A 16,786-nucleotide genomic window follows, 5' to 3' on the forward strand; every position below is an offset into this window, starting at 1 on the left:
TCAAAATCACTCCAAATTTTTTCACGCGTTTCATTTCCCGCTCCAAAAATCACTCCAAAAATTTCCCGCTCCAAAAATAAAATTGATTAAAAAAACATAGCCGGAAGATTTCCGGAAACAACTCGAAGGAGAAAATTGTCCATACTTATGACTAAACAAATAGAACAACTACTGTTAACCCTGAACCTCCACAAAGGCCATAAAAATAAGGAAGAATAGAAACCGCATTCAAAAACTAATTGAACAAAAAAAAAATAAATGAGATTTTTTAAATAGTTCAAGGAAACATAGAGCAGAGTAACGTTCCTTTGCAATTAGAGCACTGAAAACCTCACAACTTAAGGGGCAAGTCGTAACAGGCTAAGAAACTTGTCTAAGATTTTTAAAAAAGGAAAAGCTGCAAAAAGATTAGAAAATTGTTTCAAAATTTCTCAATTTTTCTGTAAATTTTACTAAAAAAATTTTTTTTATACCAAGAAAACTTGAGTCAATTCGTATCTGAATATTCCTTATGTAACAAGCTTCTATTAAATTCCTACTTAAAGCATTAAAACAAAAAAATAAGCAAGAAATCATTAAATTTTGTCTGAAAATCAGCAAAACTGATCAAAAACCTAGAAAATTATCATTAAACTCTAATTAACTACTTGAAACTTTCAATTTCTATCAAAACAAGCTTAAAGCTAATACAATATCATAATAAAACCTCATAACCATCAAAAGTTGGAAAAAACTGCTTTTAAATGCCGCACATGAACAAAAAAAATTCGCTCGCTTAGAGAAAATTTTTTCAGACGTCAATTTCTCGCTCTCTCAAAAACAGCGGTATGAACAACAACTTTCGCTCCGCTCTTCACTTTTGTTCAGCACCAAAATCACTCCAAATTTTTTCACGCGTTTCATTTCCCGCTTCAAAAATCCTTCCAATAAAATTGATTTAAAAAAAGACTTCTCCAATACTCCTCTTCGAGTCGTAAAAAACCGAGAGAAAACCAATACTCCTCTTCGAGTCGTAATAATTCGTAACGGAATAAACTAAAATAATGGTTGCATTAATTACAACTTTTAGAACTTTGCAACAAAATTTCAGCCAAAAATTGCTGCCAACGTTCAATCATCTGTTTTGAAAATAAACTAAATACTAATCGCAATTTTATGTCATGATTTTTTCTTCTGCAGTATTTGTTTCCAGGACTGGCGTTATTTTGATTCCGCTGCTGGAGATTAGTGCAACGAAAAAAAATAGGGACATCGACATTTTGTAAAACAAAGGGAAAAACAAAGGGACACAAATTTTCTCAGCTTCTTCGTTTAAATCTCCTAAAACTGAGGAAAACAGTTTCTTTACACATCTTTAGAGGAACTTTTGCAATTATTAAGAAAAAAAAATAAGATTGTCAAATTTTTCTGTATGATTATATTCTCAAATTTATTTGAGTCTATTGGGTATTTGCATTTTGGATCGTGGTGGAAAAAAAATAGTTTTCAAAGTTGGACACAAAACTGTGTTTGCATAGATACTATATTTACTGCCTAACTTTGTCAGAAAACGTTTCTATACTAACCAAAAATATGTCTGGTATGCGTATCAATCAGTAACATAATTAATAAATGTTATCCAATTAGAACTAAAAAAGGCAATCGATCGGTTTTTTACTTTACAAAATGCCAGTACATATAGATGTGTCTTTTTGCTTCCAAATTCAATCAACTGGGCATTGTAGCATAATTTAAACACTTTCAATTAAACAAAGGCTGGTGTTTCTTAATCATGTCTAGTTTTTTGAATCGGCGCTATATTTTGTTTAACTGTGGGTACTTTTATAGTTTGAAAAAGCTTAATATTTTTTTATAGAGTACAAAAAATTACCAGACGGCTCGTTAATGTGCGTTCACACATGATGTTCCGACCCGCGCTCATCTACATTACTCGTTTTAAATTTTAAAAAAATCGTCACACAAACTGCTAAAGGAATTAAATAATACCATACCTCAATACAGCGCTCACGAGATCAGCCATAATTCCCACTATGGGAGAAAAAAAACAACAAAATGCGCAAAAACAAAAACATTTTGTGCGGCAAAAGTTCAACATCTGAACTTAAAAGCACCTAGCAACAACGTCGCAATACAACCAGATAAAACCTCAACTACACACCTCCTCAACTACACACAAAACCTAATTTACTTTTTTGTTACAAAGTCGGACATTATATTAGTGAGACTAGGCAACAAGTCAATAAAAAGAACAAATGACGAAGGGAAATTCGAAAATTCGCTAGCTTCAGCTTTTAACCATTAGCTTTTAACCAAAAAAAATCTGGATCTATTTTTTAAAAAGTCAATAACCAACCAATAGGACCTTTCTCCGCTTAAACTAAGCCACAGAAACGGACTAAAGATGAATAAAAACTGAGAAGATAAACAAACAATTTGCAAAAACAAAAAATATTGCAGCCATTAAAAATCTTTCGCTGTAATCTGAATTTTATGCGTCAAATCTGTTTGAGATTTTATATAAGCTAATTCAAGTAAAATTATAGTGAAAGATTTCATAAGTTCACTCGGGCTTCGTTTGAAAATCATTGGGATCTGTTATTACGCGAAAGTGCATAAAGACAAGAAAAGGAACACAAATTTTGACCACTAACAAAACTTTTATTAAAACGCATAATGGCCAACAAACAAAACATCAGTTACGGCACAATATCAATAGACACGCTAATATTCGGGTTACAAGGAAGTGGATGGGGCCTCTCGATGTTGAGAATCAGATAAAAGTTGGCAAAAACAACAACAACAACTACAAAGTTTAAAGAAAAAGTTTTGAAAGAAAAAATATCATAAACTATTAGAATAATTGCTATAAATTTAATGCATTGAGTAAATTCATTTTTTCAACCCTCAGTTAAAAGTTTCTGAGACCTCTCAGCATTTTACGACTCCACAAAAAAACAGTCAAAAGCAGCAAATTAAAAAAATGAAGGCGAATGGTGTCCAAGACGTTAAAAAATGAACTGTTTAGTAGGAACTTTTCCTTTTTGAAAAATTCTTTCAAGAACAATGGATTTTTTTCGTAACATTATGACTTCAAAAAGCCAACAAAAATGAAAAAAAAATTGAAATCAAGAAATTTTTGAGAGAAGCCGAAACATCAAAGCCAAAAAATTCAAAAACTGTCAACGAAAGTAAAAAAAATAATGAGTTATAATAAATTATTCCTCGATGGGAGGGCAGAAACTTTTGTTAATCTTAAATCATCAAAAAGTCATCACAATAAGTCGTCTGACTATGAGAACGACAACAGATACAGGCACAAACCAAAAATCAGTAGAAGAGCGCAAGAGGACAGTGTCGAATCCATTAAAACCAATCGTTTTTCTTTGAAAATTTAACTATAATCAATTGGACATCTTCTTTAAACCAATGGGAACTATCAAAAATAGGATAATGTGATATGCCTTCGTAGAGACAATAGTTAGAACATAAAACCGCTAAACAGAATAGTTTTGGTTGGAATAGAAAGGATGTGGGCCCTGTCAATAATGAGGATGAGTTACAATTCACAGAAACAGGTGTAACATCTAAAAATGCTCAAATTTCTTTTGCGAAATTTTTTTAAAAGTCTTAACAGCCATTGGCTGTCCACTCAAATTACTACATAGGTTCAATTAGTGCTCTTTAGGAAGTCAGTGCATCCCACCCCCCCCCCCCCCATTTCTAACTACTGACGAACAACCGCTCGCCAAAAAAAGGCAAAACTCTTTTGCAATTTTGTCAAATTTTTCAAAAACTTTTTAAATTGTCTTTATTCACACTAGGCGTCGAGGAACCTCTTCTTAATAGGTTACTGCTTAAATTCTAGTTTTTTTTCATGTTTCAAACTTCTTTCAAATCATAGTGAATATTGGTCAAAAAGTCATTGCCATAGGACTACAAAGTTTCACTAAAATCTCCAAAACAAAATCGAAATTTAAATGAAAATTACGAAAACGCGAAGTCAGAGCCATTAGAAACTTGAGCGATTCCGTGAAAACGAATTATTTGTTCATTGGGCATCATTTGACTGTAAATTAGGCTTGCCATCAACAGCACCTTGATCTGAAAAATGACCAGTCTCAAAGTGACTTGAAAAAAATATGAAAAGCTTTTTAAAATATAAGCTCTCAAATGAAAATCGATTTCTTTATAGTAAACTTCCCTATGAGACAATAACTAGCCATTTATATGGCCTTCTGTTTGTAAGAAACACAAAATTATGTTATTTTTTATCATATAATGTTTATTCAATTGATATTTTTGTAGAAAAGATCTTATTTTTAGCAAAAAGTACGCTTAAAGTGAACAAAATTATACAAAAAAAGACGTGTTCACACAAAACTTTAAACAATAATTGCTCGAAAAAAAAAGAATTTCAGAATAACTTTTTCTTTCCAAACTCTAAGCTGGACGAGCTTCTTAGTGATAGCACTAACATTTCTTTACTTTTAGTATATCAATCGGTCAAAAGTGTCCGAACAAAAAAACCCATTTGTGTATACAGTTCCTCACTCCCGCCCTTCCAAAGGTGGAGTCGGAACAATTATCAAAAATCACTCTAGAACGCTTCAAAAAAATACAAAAGATCTGATGCCATACACGTGGCTTAAAAGAGATAATATTTTGAAGTTCGTTATAGTCAAGAAATTGCTACAGCTCTGGACAGCGCTCTAGTGGCAATCAAACAAGCTACCCAAAAACACAGAAATTTGGCTGTTTAATTGCTCTCAAACAAAGTTTGTAGCAATTATATTGGTCTTTTTTGGTCCTGTTGGTCTTTTTTATGCGATTTTTTGCTTGACCGACGTTTTGTTTGACGTTTTGGACTTTTCTTCCACATAAATGGAATAAACATGTAGCGACCAGTGGGCATTAAGTGCTCTTAGAGTCTTTCGGCTCTGTTTCAGCGCAAACTGTTTTGTAGACTTAAACTTGGGTGAAGGGTGTTCTTAGAGGTTGAAGAACCCTTCAATTTTAACACCCCGTAATGACCCAAATCCTTCACGCGCTGATAATTCCACCCCCACCCACCCACTGTTGACCCAACCCATCTCCATCAGCCCTAGGTGCACCTCCCCCCCGTCACGGATTAATTTTCAACTTTCTAAAATCACAAATTTTAGTAATTTTTTTTTAAAAAAATTCATTTTTCTCTAGTTTCAAAAACCCCTAACCCAATGGAACTTTCTCTAGAGTTTGATAATAAGTTAGTGCATAGTTAATAGATGCAATGGAATGTTTTTCAAGATTTTATTATCACGAATTTTAGCAATTTTTGATAATTTTGCCACGTTTTTCAATTCTTTGACATATAAAGTCATTTTTCACGTTTTAACTGTCAGAAAATCACCGTTAGCGTTTGAAAATAAGTTACTGCAAAAATTTGTTTGGTCATGGATTGATTTTCAAATAAGCAATATCACAAGTTTTATCAATTTTTCTTAATGAAACTTTCAATTTTATTAGTTTGCTTTTGAAATTTAGGTTTATCTAGCTTCAAGTGCCACGGAGCGTTTCCTCTAGGGTTTGATAATATGTTACTGCATAGTTTAAAGTTTAAAGTTCTTCAGAAATGGGATAAAAAGGTAGCGCCCAGTCAGTTTGCATTAGGTTGTATAGAGCCGATGAGCCCACTAGTCTTCAAGTATGCGATCAACAGAACCTGTTCTGGAGACTTATATTTATGGTTGAAGGGCGGTTCTTAGAAATTGATCCCACATCCCACCCACCCACCGCCCCCACATCAGTCCCTCCAATCCATTTTTGCACCCCCGCTGCGGTACACCCCCGCTACGCTTACTTCACGCCCCCTCAATTAATCTAAAGCTAGTCTCACTAAACCGTGGCCAGCTACTGACGAAGCTAATCACTCGCCGGTCGTTTGAGAGCAATTCGCCCGACGTTTGTCGGTTATGTTTAGATAATTGTTTTTGAGCCAAGTTCACTATCAAGGACTGATTTTGGCAGAAAGGCACGCAAAATTTCAGCAGAAATTACGCAAAAATTAGCCGAAATTGCTATCAGTCCACAGATCCCAAAAATCGGAACAAATTTTTAACAGTTTTTAACAATTGATAATTCTCGCTTTCTTAATAAACAACTCGCCGCAAACAAAAACGGAGCTTCTTTCAACATTGAACATAAACCGTCCTAATCCATAATCAATCAAAAAATTAGCTGTTGACCTTAGAAAAAGATATTGGGCTTGTAGTTCAACTTTTGGTACCACAAGCCAGTCCAATTTTTTTTGTTACTTTTACTCTTGAACACATAAACTTTTAAATCTACATTGCCTCAATACCCTGTGTTTTACAGTTCTTATTTATATTTGAAGAAGTTAACACTTTCTTATTGACGTTTAAATATCAGCTGCCGTTTGAGGACAATGGTTATTCGTGGGACAAGCTTTTAAGATTTTGTGCTTCATATCTGAGTTGAGAAAATTGATAATGAAAAACTCAACTAATGCAACTAAAAACTTATTGACAGTAATTGAAAAACTAAGCATACGAAAGTACTCAAAACCTAAATAATAATTAATTTACTATTTAAAAAAAATCGGTTGCATTGATAACAGGTTTGTGAACAACCTGGGCTACTACATGTTGAGTCTGGCTTCCACCAGATGGGGTGGAAATGTGTACATCTCCTACTGCCTGGGTGGAATTGTGGAACTGCCCGCATACGGAGTGGCTTTTCTTTTGGCGGAGAAATACGGACGCAAGTGGACTCTGGTGGCGGCAGAATGGATTCTGGCCGTCTTCTGTCTCTTACTTGGCTACTGTAACACGTATCTTCCAGAATCACAGGTAAGGTGGTCTTGTGAAGTTTGCTAGAGACTTATTGTCATTTATTATCACCAATAGTGTTAACAGTAGGAAAGGTAAAGCAATTAACAACATGCTGGGCTCTGAGGAAGAAAAAACCTCGAAGCGGCTTCCCCGGGCCGAGGTGTCAACGCTAAAAAACGCAAAATTATGTAAGATTGGCATTGAATGCGTTTAATTTATGTAAGATCTACGCCTGAGCGTAGATCTTACATAAATTCAACGCATTCAACGCTAATCTTACATAATTTTGCGTTGATCTTACATATTTAGCGTTGAATTTAGCGTTGATCTTAAATAAATTCAACGCACTCAACGCTAATCTTACATAATTTTGCGTTGAACTTTTGCGTAGATCTTACATATTTAGCGTTGAATTTTAGCGTTGATCTTACTTATTTAGCGTTGAATTTAGCGTTGATCTTACATAAATTCAACGCATTCAACGCTAATTTTTCCATTCCAAGTTTTTTTTTCAAAAAGTCAATTTTTTCACTGTTTGGACCCCTATCTTTCACAGGTGAGAAACATGAGGTCAGAAAAAAATCATTTTTTAGTGCTCTTTTCTAGTGCAAAATCCAATTCAGACCATTTTACGATTTCAAATTTTTCAAAAAAATAATTTTTTTTACTGTTTCGATCCCCTATACTGCACAGGTGAGAAAAGTGAAGTCAGCAAAAAATAACCTTTGAGTGCTCTCTTACGGTGCAAAAACCATTTCATACCATTTTAGAAATTCAAATTTTTTTCAAAACTTTTTAAAAAATTTCAATTTTTCCCAGTACGCCTCACATGGTAAATGCGTTGAATATGCTAAGTTAAATACTACGCAAAATCAACGCAAAAGATGTAAGATCTACGCTAAATTCAACGCAAAATATGTAAGATCTACGCTTTATAAGAATTGTGGCTCTTAAGGAAACCAAGGTACTGTGGCACAGTGGTAGAAGAGGCGACAAGCAAACAGGAGGTGAGCAGTTCGATTCCAATACGCAACTGGAGGTTAATAGTTCAAGTGGACGCTTTGATTTTTTGTAAGATCAACGGTAAATTCAACGCAAAAATATGTAAGATCTACGATAAATTCAACGCTAATTATAAAATATCTACCCTAAATTCAACGCTAAATATGTAAGATCTACGCTAAATTCAACGCTAAATATGTAAGATCAGCGGCAACTAGCGTTGACAAGTCGGAAAACTCACCGCGATTTTCTTACATAATTTTGCGTTGAATGCGTTGAATTTTTGTATTCAAATTCAACGCATTCAACGCAAAAGTATGTAAGAAAATTGCGGTGAATTTTCTGACTTGTCAACGCTAGTTGCAGCTGCTCTTACATAATTTTGGCCAAATTCCTCTGCCCGGGTCTTCAAACATGAAGCTCTTCACTGCCTCAAAACGCAAGAAAATAGGTAAAATGGGCCGGAGAAAATCTGATCAAAGTTATTGCGGACTCCAACAAATTGAACAGCAGCTTTTTAGGCCTGGATGGTCTGATCATGAACCCCTAAAAGTCTTGTCAGAGGTAAAATTGAGAGAAATTTAGTCTGATCAAAAAAGAACGACTATCTGATGAGGATTTTCAAATCACAGCAAATTATTTTTAGGGCATAAATTTTGTCAACTCAACGTCATCAGTAAACACGACAAGGAGACTCGGTAATGTTTGCTCACACAAATTTTTCCGACTCCACTCATCTTTTTTTTTACCTAATTGTCTACCAAATAATAAGAGATCGAAGAGTTTCATAAATTCGGATACTGTTCAAAATAATTGGTGAATGAATAAAAACGCTGTAAATTGAAACAACTAAACGCATTAAATAATGCCGCATTGGAGGTCCAATGAGACCTGCACTCAACTAGACTATGAGACAAGACAAACATCAAAATCAAATAACAACAAACATTAATTAAGATTAAAATTTATTGTCCACTTTTCAAAAATACCACCTAACAACAAATACAAACTAGCATTAGATAAGCCCTAAACTAAACAAACTAAATTGTACTTCACAATGAAGATATGGGACTTGTCCTTAATGAGAATAGGTAAAGGGCAAACAAAGTAGAACCGAGAGTGCAAAGCTAAAAAAAGCTTAAACTTTTTGAAAAAGCTTAAATTCAAAGTCATGAAAGCCATTAGCTATCAATTGAAATCTCTAAAACGGTAAACGGGTTCAGTTATACCTCCATAGAAAGTCCTTGACAACATTCATTCTGCGGAGTATGTCATGCCTCTACAAAAAGTACGACAAGACGGTCAAAAATCAAAAACTAATAATTTTTGCGAGAAAGTGGTGTCGAAGTCGTTAAAAACAAATTAAATTCTCTGAAAAAAATGAACGTTTCATTTTCTTTTAACGACATTGATATCACAATGGTCTGTCTTTATGTGAAAAATGACAATACAACTAAAAACAACCTCGACTTACTTAATAACCTTACTTAATAAGATAACTGCAATAATGACAAACTTTAAATCACCCGAAAAAAAAAGAGTTGATCTCTTGTATTAAGCTACAAGATGTCAGAAATAAGATAAAAGAAAAATTGCAGAGCTCTAAATTACATCAATTTTTTCGTTGAAAACAAATAATAATAAATCATAAGCCTTCATATAAAAACACTGGATAGACTAACTTAAAACTCCTTAGGAAGCCAGTTGGACCTTTATTAGTGGTATTTAGTCATTTTACGCAATAGTACGCAAACTCAATACTGAAACCGTAAAACCAAGTGCTTTCTAATGAAAAAATATTTATGTTCATGGAGCACCTTTTTGCAATTAAATGGTATATGTTAAGCGGTTCCTGTTTTGAATTCATGAGTTTTTAGAAAATTCGATTGATTTGGTCCGTTTTGTATTTAGATTAAAACAAGAGGCGGCTCATGCGAGTCTTTGTGTGGCCTTAAAACGTCCGACAAAAACAATGAAAGAAAAAATCAGAAAGGAATTAAGCAATTTCTGCGCAATGCGCAATGAAAAAAGATGGTCTTTTTTCAAAACAAAGTCGTTTGCGAGAAAGACGTAATAATAATAGTCTTTTTTGCACCGTTTCATTATTTTTGATTTCTTTTTGTTGCGGTCTCATGAATTGAAAGCCGTTTGCTGTATATGGCGGTTCAAGATGCATTGTAACACATCTTTCCATTTGATTGTTACTAGGAAGAGAACTTCTTATTTATTTTTAAACTAGCCTAGAGCATTGAGCAAGTTTTTTCAATGAATTTTTTTCGATAGCCCTGGGTTCTGGAATTGAAAATTCTCCTGGTTTCCAATAACAATTTGATTGTTATTAAGAGGAGGACTTCTTATTTAATTTCTTACTAGCCTGCAGCATTGAGCAATCTCTTTCAATGATTTCTTTCGATAGCTCTGGGTTCTGAAATTAAAAATTTTCCGGGTTTCCAATAACTTGTCTTTTTTTGTTTTTATCTGTTGTAATTTTGTCCAATCTAGGCTTTTGTTTTCTTCAAATCAAAATTCAGTATTTTTTGACATCTTTCCCCGTTCTGCGACTTTTCTCGGTTAAAAACCATCAATATTTTATTGTGTACTTGTATTAGTTCATTAAAAATCAGCGAGGTAAATTGGTGCTACATTCGGTTTTTTTTTTAAAAAAATGCCTATTCAATTTTTTCAAGCTTTTTAAAATTATTTCTGGTCTTTTTTGAATTAATAAGTGCTCTCAAATGACCTTTGTAGCAATTTTATTAGACCGTTGATCCTTCTATGCATTTTCACTTGATGCATTTTATGCCTGAACTTTTTGGTCCTCGAAAAGCGTAAAGCCCGGCGGGTAGACATGTAAAGCCCGGTGGGAATTAGATTCTTTTAGGCCTTATCTCGCACGATTCACTGAAGCAGTTTAAAAGGAGTACAATAATGTCTGGGGTGCATCTTCGAGTTTGAACCAACCAACTTAAACTTCACCCTTCAAAATGAGCTAAAGCTAGTCTCCCTAAACCATGCAGCTAGTTTCTGGCGAAGCTAACTGCTTGCCAGACGTTTGCGAGCAATTCGTTCGACGTTAGTCGGTTAAGTTTTATATTTTCTCAAAATTATTCGGACCTTGCGTCGCAATTGTTATCCTCAGAGTTTTTTATTTTATTTAACTGCCAGCAACATTAAAAATACTTCCTGAAATTAAAATTTGTAATCGAAAATCTTGTAAAAATTTAATAAAAAAGACACAAAGTTTTTTCCAATTTTCTGCATCTTGGTGAATTTTTTCAGCCGCCAACACTCTTTCAATCGCTTGCTAAATTTTTCATTTTAACTTTTCTTCAAGCTCTTAGAAATGTTAATTGAGTTTTGTAACTTAATAAAAAAGCAAAGTTTCTCAAAAGAAAAGCAAAAATAGAGAAGTTCAGTATGTTCATTTCCAACGTTTTCATTGCCAATAATTATGCCTCAGATGAATTCCTGGAATCAAATTAACTGATTGCACGAGATCTTCATGATCTAAGAGCGACATCATTTATTGATCGAATAGACGATATTGTTTATAAAAACAAAAACTTAGAACTGAAGAACATTGGGTTCAAAATTTTGACAATTCATGTGTTCACTTTGCGTTAAAACCGCGAGCAAAGTTAGCACACTTAAAATTTTTACGTTTAATGGTATTAAATAAATGTGAACACATTAACAGCAGTAGCAACTCTGAAAATCCATCCAACAAACTAAATGAAATACTTTACAAACTATCAATCGGGTCATCAAACTAGGCAAGTGAAATCTCGAAGAAAATAATCATTTTTAGTTAGAAAGCAGAAAGCATGCGGACAAAGAATTAGTAACCAAAATAGTTTGTAATATACATTGTATCATTTGAAATAATAAAAAATCCATAAAAAGAACATAACGAAGAACAAAAAACTCTTTGTCACTCAACCCAAACAAACAACACAGAAAAATTTTTTAAAAACTCAGAAAAAAAAACAAAAAAGCGCTTAACACAAAAACTTATTTTGTTAAAAACCTATATCACACCAACTTCTTCCTAGCCAATGAAGACGAACCCACTGGACATCCGTGACTATTTGGAACCAAAGGGAAAACCATTTTTCATAAAAATACAAAAATTACAAAAATTATCAAATTTTTGATAACACATAAACCACAAAATACGATGCTAACTAAATACGAAACCACAAAAAACGGCAGCTCAGAAAAATCTGGTAAAATTTTTCAAGCGAAAACAGAGACAAAAAGAAACAGCTCAAAAATATTGAAAATAAGTTTTCAAAAACATTTCAAAGGAAAGTTTCAATTATTTGCTGAAACGGAACTCCTTCTCTCAGAATTCTATAAAATATGTATTACTTAGGCAAGCAGAACCTTGCGTTATATATAAAAGACAAATTGAGTCAAAAGTAACAAAAATGGTCGAGACAAATTTTTGGTATGATGTTTTCAAAACTTATAATATGTAGCTAAAATCTACTTGTGACGAGTTTTGCGGTTTTTATAGAAATTTAAAGAGTTCATAAGGTAATGTTAAGTAATGTTAAACCTGCGAAAAAATTGAAAACTTTTGAAAAATCTGAGCAACTACTAATTTTACTAGCATTTTTGTTAAAAAGGTAAAGTTACCGATTAATATTTACCAATACACTTAACGCCAACAATGTTTTCAGTAGAGGGCAATATCAAAGGAGAAGACAGAAAAACAAAATTGTGATTGTGTTTGCATGAGCTGGGATTTAATAATTGTTCCGACCCCCACTTTAGTGGAAAGGGAGGAACTACATGCTCAAATGGATTTTGTTTTGTGCAGTCAATTTTGGCCGATCGATATATTCATCGTAGAAATTTGTGGGTGGTATCATTAAAAAGCCCGTGCTCCCTAGAATACGGAACAAAAAATATTTTTTTTTCGAGTTTCGCTTTTTACAGGGATTCTAAAGTTTTGTGAAAATTCGACAGTTTTTTTCACATGTTCCGCTAACATAATTTCAAAAAAATTAAAATTTTTAACGGTAGAGTGTTATTGTTACCACTAGAGATAGAGGAGGTTTGCTGAATTGTTTGGTTGGATAGTTTTTGGCTAAAAATTTTAATAAATTTTTCAAAACTCAGACATTTTTCTTCAAAAATTGCTTAAAATATGTTTTTGCGGTCCACTTTGTTTAAGTTTGCCGAAACTGGAGACCTCTGATACAATTACCACAAATTCCAAAACTCGTCTAGTTGAAATCCGACGCCATATAAAAGTCGTCTGGAATTAAAATTTGTATAAATTACTTAAACAAAATGCATCAAACTTTTCCTTTGAATTTTGAAACATTTTACTTAACAAAACAAAAAGTCTATTTCGCAACACCTGTGTAGATTATGGACGCGTGCCAAAATCAGGGATATTTTTGATATCATCAAGGATTCCTACAACCAGAATTTTTTGAATTTTTTGGTGCCCCCTCTTTTCAAAAATATTTTGCTTTTATAGTATTTTTTAATGTTGACTACTAAAGAAATTTTGAAATTGCATTTATGTAAACATGAGGCGAAAAGTATGTATGTCAAGTTGTCAGGGAACCTAATGGTTTTATTGGCTTTGAAGAAGAGTTTTAATAAACTCTAACTGTATTCCTGTGTTTTTCCTTCAATTGTTATAATTTTCGCAGTTTGATTACTATTTCGAAACAATCAAGGATCCAAATGGTTTTTTTAAGAGGTGTAACTTCTACAACGCATTTGGTTGTTATGTATTGTCTCTTGTGGTATTAAATGGATTTGTTTTAAGAAAATTTAAGTGAGTTTTTGAACTTGTCATATTTATTTTATTTCTGTCAACTTTTAGCTGATTCTCAGTTAATGAAGGTTGAGCTTTCTTTCATATAATTTATAAACTAATCGTTGTGACGGATTTGTTGCTAAGAAAGTCGGCTGCTTGGTTTTGGTACTACGAGTTTTCTTATAAAAATTTGTGATTTTTATGCAAAATTGCCCAATTTTCGCTGCTCCTTTTGTTTCTGTGTTAATTGCCACTTTACTTTTAAAAAAACTGGAAAAGAAACGTTGCACAAGTCCTGTTCGAAAAAACTTTATGTTTACATAGCTAATGACTTCAAGGGCTGCGACGCTGTTCTCTCGCAGAATTTAGTAGTTTTTTCATTTTTGTTGTCGTATGCCAGGTATTGGGTAATAAAAGGTCTTAATGGCCAACTAACGATATAAAAGTGAACTGCACAAATAATATCGGGATAAAACTAAAGTTCTGTTGACTTTCAAATATATTTTTATCAAAAAAAAGTAAAAGTAATCTTCAACTTAAGCCTTTTTGTTATAATTTTTGTCTTTTTTTCGTAATTTACTTATTTGTATCCTTTTCGAAATTTAGCATCATTATCGAAAGATCTCGTCATTTTTTTCTAGTCAAACAATAACTTTTGTGTTGGTTAAACGTTTTGACTGAAGTCTTTGGGGATTAGACAATTGAAGACAATTAACAAGTGAAGATTTAAGTTTCCTGAATTTAGTATTTTATAAATTTAATTGCTTCAACACTGTGGTTTCCTAAAGTTGTTTGTGAAATTTTTTATTTCTGCTTGTATCTAATGTTATCTTTGATTCAGTCTCACTAAAAACAGGCGCAATTAATTTTTGAAGGATTTGTTGCAAAATAAATTGTCCACTCTTGTAGTCGATAGCTTATGTTGGCCTTGAATTTTCAAAATATTTGTTTTTAAAACAAAAATAATGGTTTTCAGAGCATTGCCAATAATATTTCTGTTAATTTGTAGCTTAGTATCTCTATAGACAAGTCACATCCCTCATTTATTAAAATAAAATTTGCTCTTTATAATGGTTTTGTTTTCCTCAAGTTGTCTTTGTTCTTGGTAAAACGAGTTTTCGTAAAACATAAGTGATTTGTGCATATTCGCCCATTTTTGTAGTTTTATGTCTATTTATTTATCTTTTTTCATTCAAATTTATTTCATCGTATCACAATAGTGGTCGGTCCTCTCGCCATTTAAAAAACGCAAATAAAAAGTTAAAAATCTTAGTGATCAGCTTATTGTTTAATTGACTATGAAACTATTTTTGAGCAAATTGATTTTTTTGCCTGTTTATGGCGTACTTTTGTAGTCTCATGATATATCCTGGATAATGAAAGGTCTCACTCACTTTCTTTTGAGGAAAAATTGAATCTATCATTGATTTCATTTGATGCATAATGTTTCTATTCAGTTTCACATTAATTCTTTTCAAAAAAAGCAACGTTTTATTAAACTTTGCTCTTTTGCTCATTTCTTGTTGACTTGTTACCAAGTCGAAATGATGAAAAGTCCCATATTTTTTTAATGAAATACTTGTTAATCTTCTTCAGTTTAAGTTTTATCTGATGCCATTTTGATTTGGTTATAAATATATATTGATAGTGTTTTAAAAAATGGACAATGAGTTTTGGTCGTAATTAAAATTTTTAATTAATTGATTTTGTTGCTGTTTTTTCTGGTAATAATTTTAATGGCAGGTCCCATCGGCCCTCTACGGTATATTGTTTTTTTTCATTTAGTAGTTTGTTAAACGATATGTTTTATCTCTTCCTCATTTGACTGACAATTAAGTGAAAATTGCAGATGAGCGGGGTCGGCACTTTATGTGCAAACGCACATTACCGAGCCTCCTTGCTTGAATTCTACACTTAAAGAGCGTTCAAATGGAGGGAAAAAATTGGCCCAAACTATTAAAAGATATTGAAATGAACAATACAAACCAAAAGGTTGGTATAGATTTTAATTAGTCATTAGAAAAGTTGTAAATTTCACTCCTACAGCATTGCTACATTAGACTTGCTGCACATCAGAGAGAGTTCAAGTACACACAACCTAATATTTTTTATCTCAAATTACATTTTTCTTCAAAAATTACCAAATTTTCAGGCGTGGTTGGTGATAGCAGTGGGCATCTCGTGCAAGTTCTTCGTGGGTATTACTTTTTCCCTCCTCCTTCTGATCGGGACAGAGGTATTCCCAACTGTGGTCAGGGGAATGGCTGTGGGGGCATGCACTCTCATTGGAGACTTCGGATCTGTCATGGCACCCTCCATATTCTTCCTCGTTAGTTGTAGGCTGCATTTGTTAATCGTAATTCTCAGAGTTGTGAAATAAAAAATTTTACAAATGTTTTTGCAGCAGAGCAATTTAAATAAGCACTGGGAACTATAAGAATCACTAGACTGATTTTAGCTGTGAATAGGCGTCGTTTAATTATGTGAGCCCCGATTAAAAGAAACCATGATCACAATTTGTCTGTCAATCCAATATTTTAAAAAAAATAAACTGAATGATAATGAAATTTAAAATAATGATGATTTGTTTGCAGGAGCAGATCTACTCTCCCCTCCCGTACATCATGGTGGGTGTGGCTTCTGCTCTCGGGGGATCCAGCGTCGTGTTCATTGCAGAGACATGGCACAGACCACTTCCGGTCACAATTCAGGTTAAATTCCAGTCCTTCATCTCATTACGAAATTTGCTAGTTGAGGAGTACACAGTTGAAACTTACAAGTTATCTTTGCAGAATTTTTGGCGACTATCTTGAGAACTCTTTTAATATTCTTGCGAGACGAACGTCCAGGTCTTGCATCTAGCAAGATAAGCAACAACCTTGAGCATTGATTTGCAACAATATTGCAAGATCTTGCATGATAAGCGTCAGTTTGTCAAGTACTCTTAGGTCTCTTAGGACACTCGACAACATTTAGCAAACGCCAAAATCTTCCACGTCTGTAGACCAACTGCAGCCTCCTAAGGAAGAAAATTTTGAAACTGATTACCTAAACTTCTGTCTATTAATATGCATCCAACCTGTTCTTATGACCAATCAAAGAGCTTATGTTGCTCTACCAAAATCCGCTCGCAAATATTGGAATCAAATTTTTGCTCTCGTTAAGCCTTAAC

The 16,786-nt window shown here is 33.3% G+C and overlaps 1 protein-coding gene across 1 annotated transcript in view; it reads left to right on the forward strand.

Annotated features, from left to right (window-relative positions):
* LOC142341261 (organic cation transporter protein-like) overlaps positions 1-16,427 on the forward strand; it is a 48,155-nt gene extending 31,728 nt beyond the window's left edge. The window contains exons 9-11 of the mRNA XM_075392180.1: positions 6,617-6,848; positions 15,767-15,943; positions 16,209-16,427. Of these exons, the coding sequence (XP_075248295.1) occupies positions 6,617-6,848; positions 15,767-15,943; positions 16,209-16,427 (628 nt within the window). The remainder of the gene's footprint in view (positions 1-6,616; positions 6,849-15,766; positions 15,944-16,208) is intronic.
* The last annotated feature ends 359 nt before the right edge of the window (positions 16,428-16,786 follow it).

Source organism: Convolutriloba macropyga, chromosome 6, assembly GCF_964194025.1.
Source record: "Convolutriloba macropyga chromosome 6, txConMacr16.3, whole genome shotgun sequence".
Classification (NCBI taxonomy): domain Eukaryota; kingdom Metazoa; phylum Xenacoelomorpha; order Acoela; family Convolutidae; genus Convolutriloba; species Convolutriloba macropyga.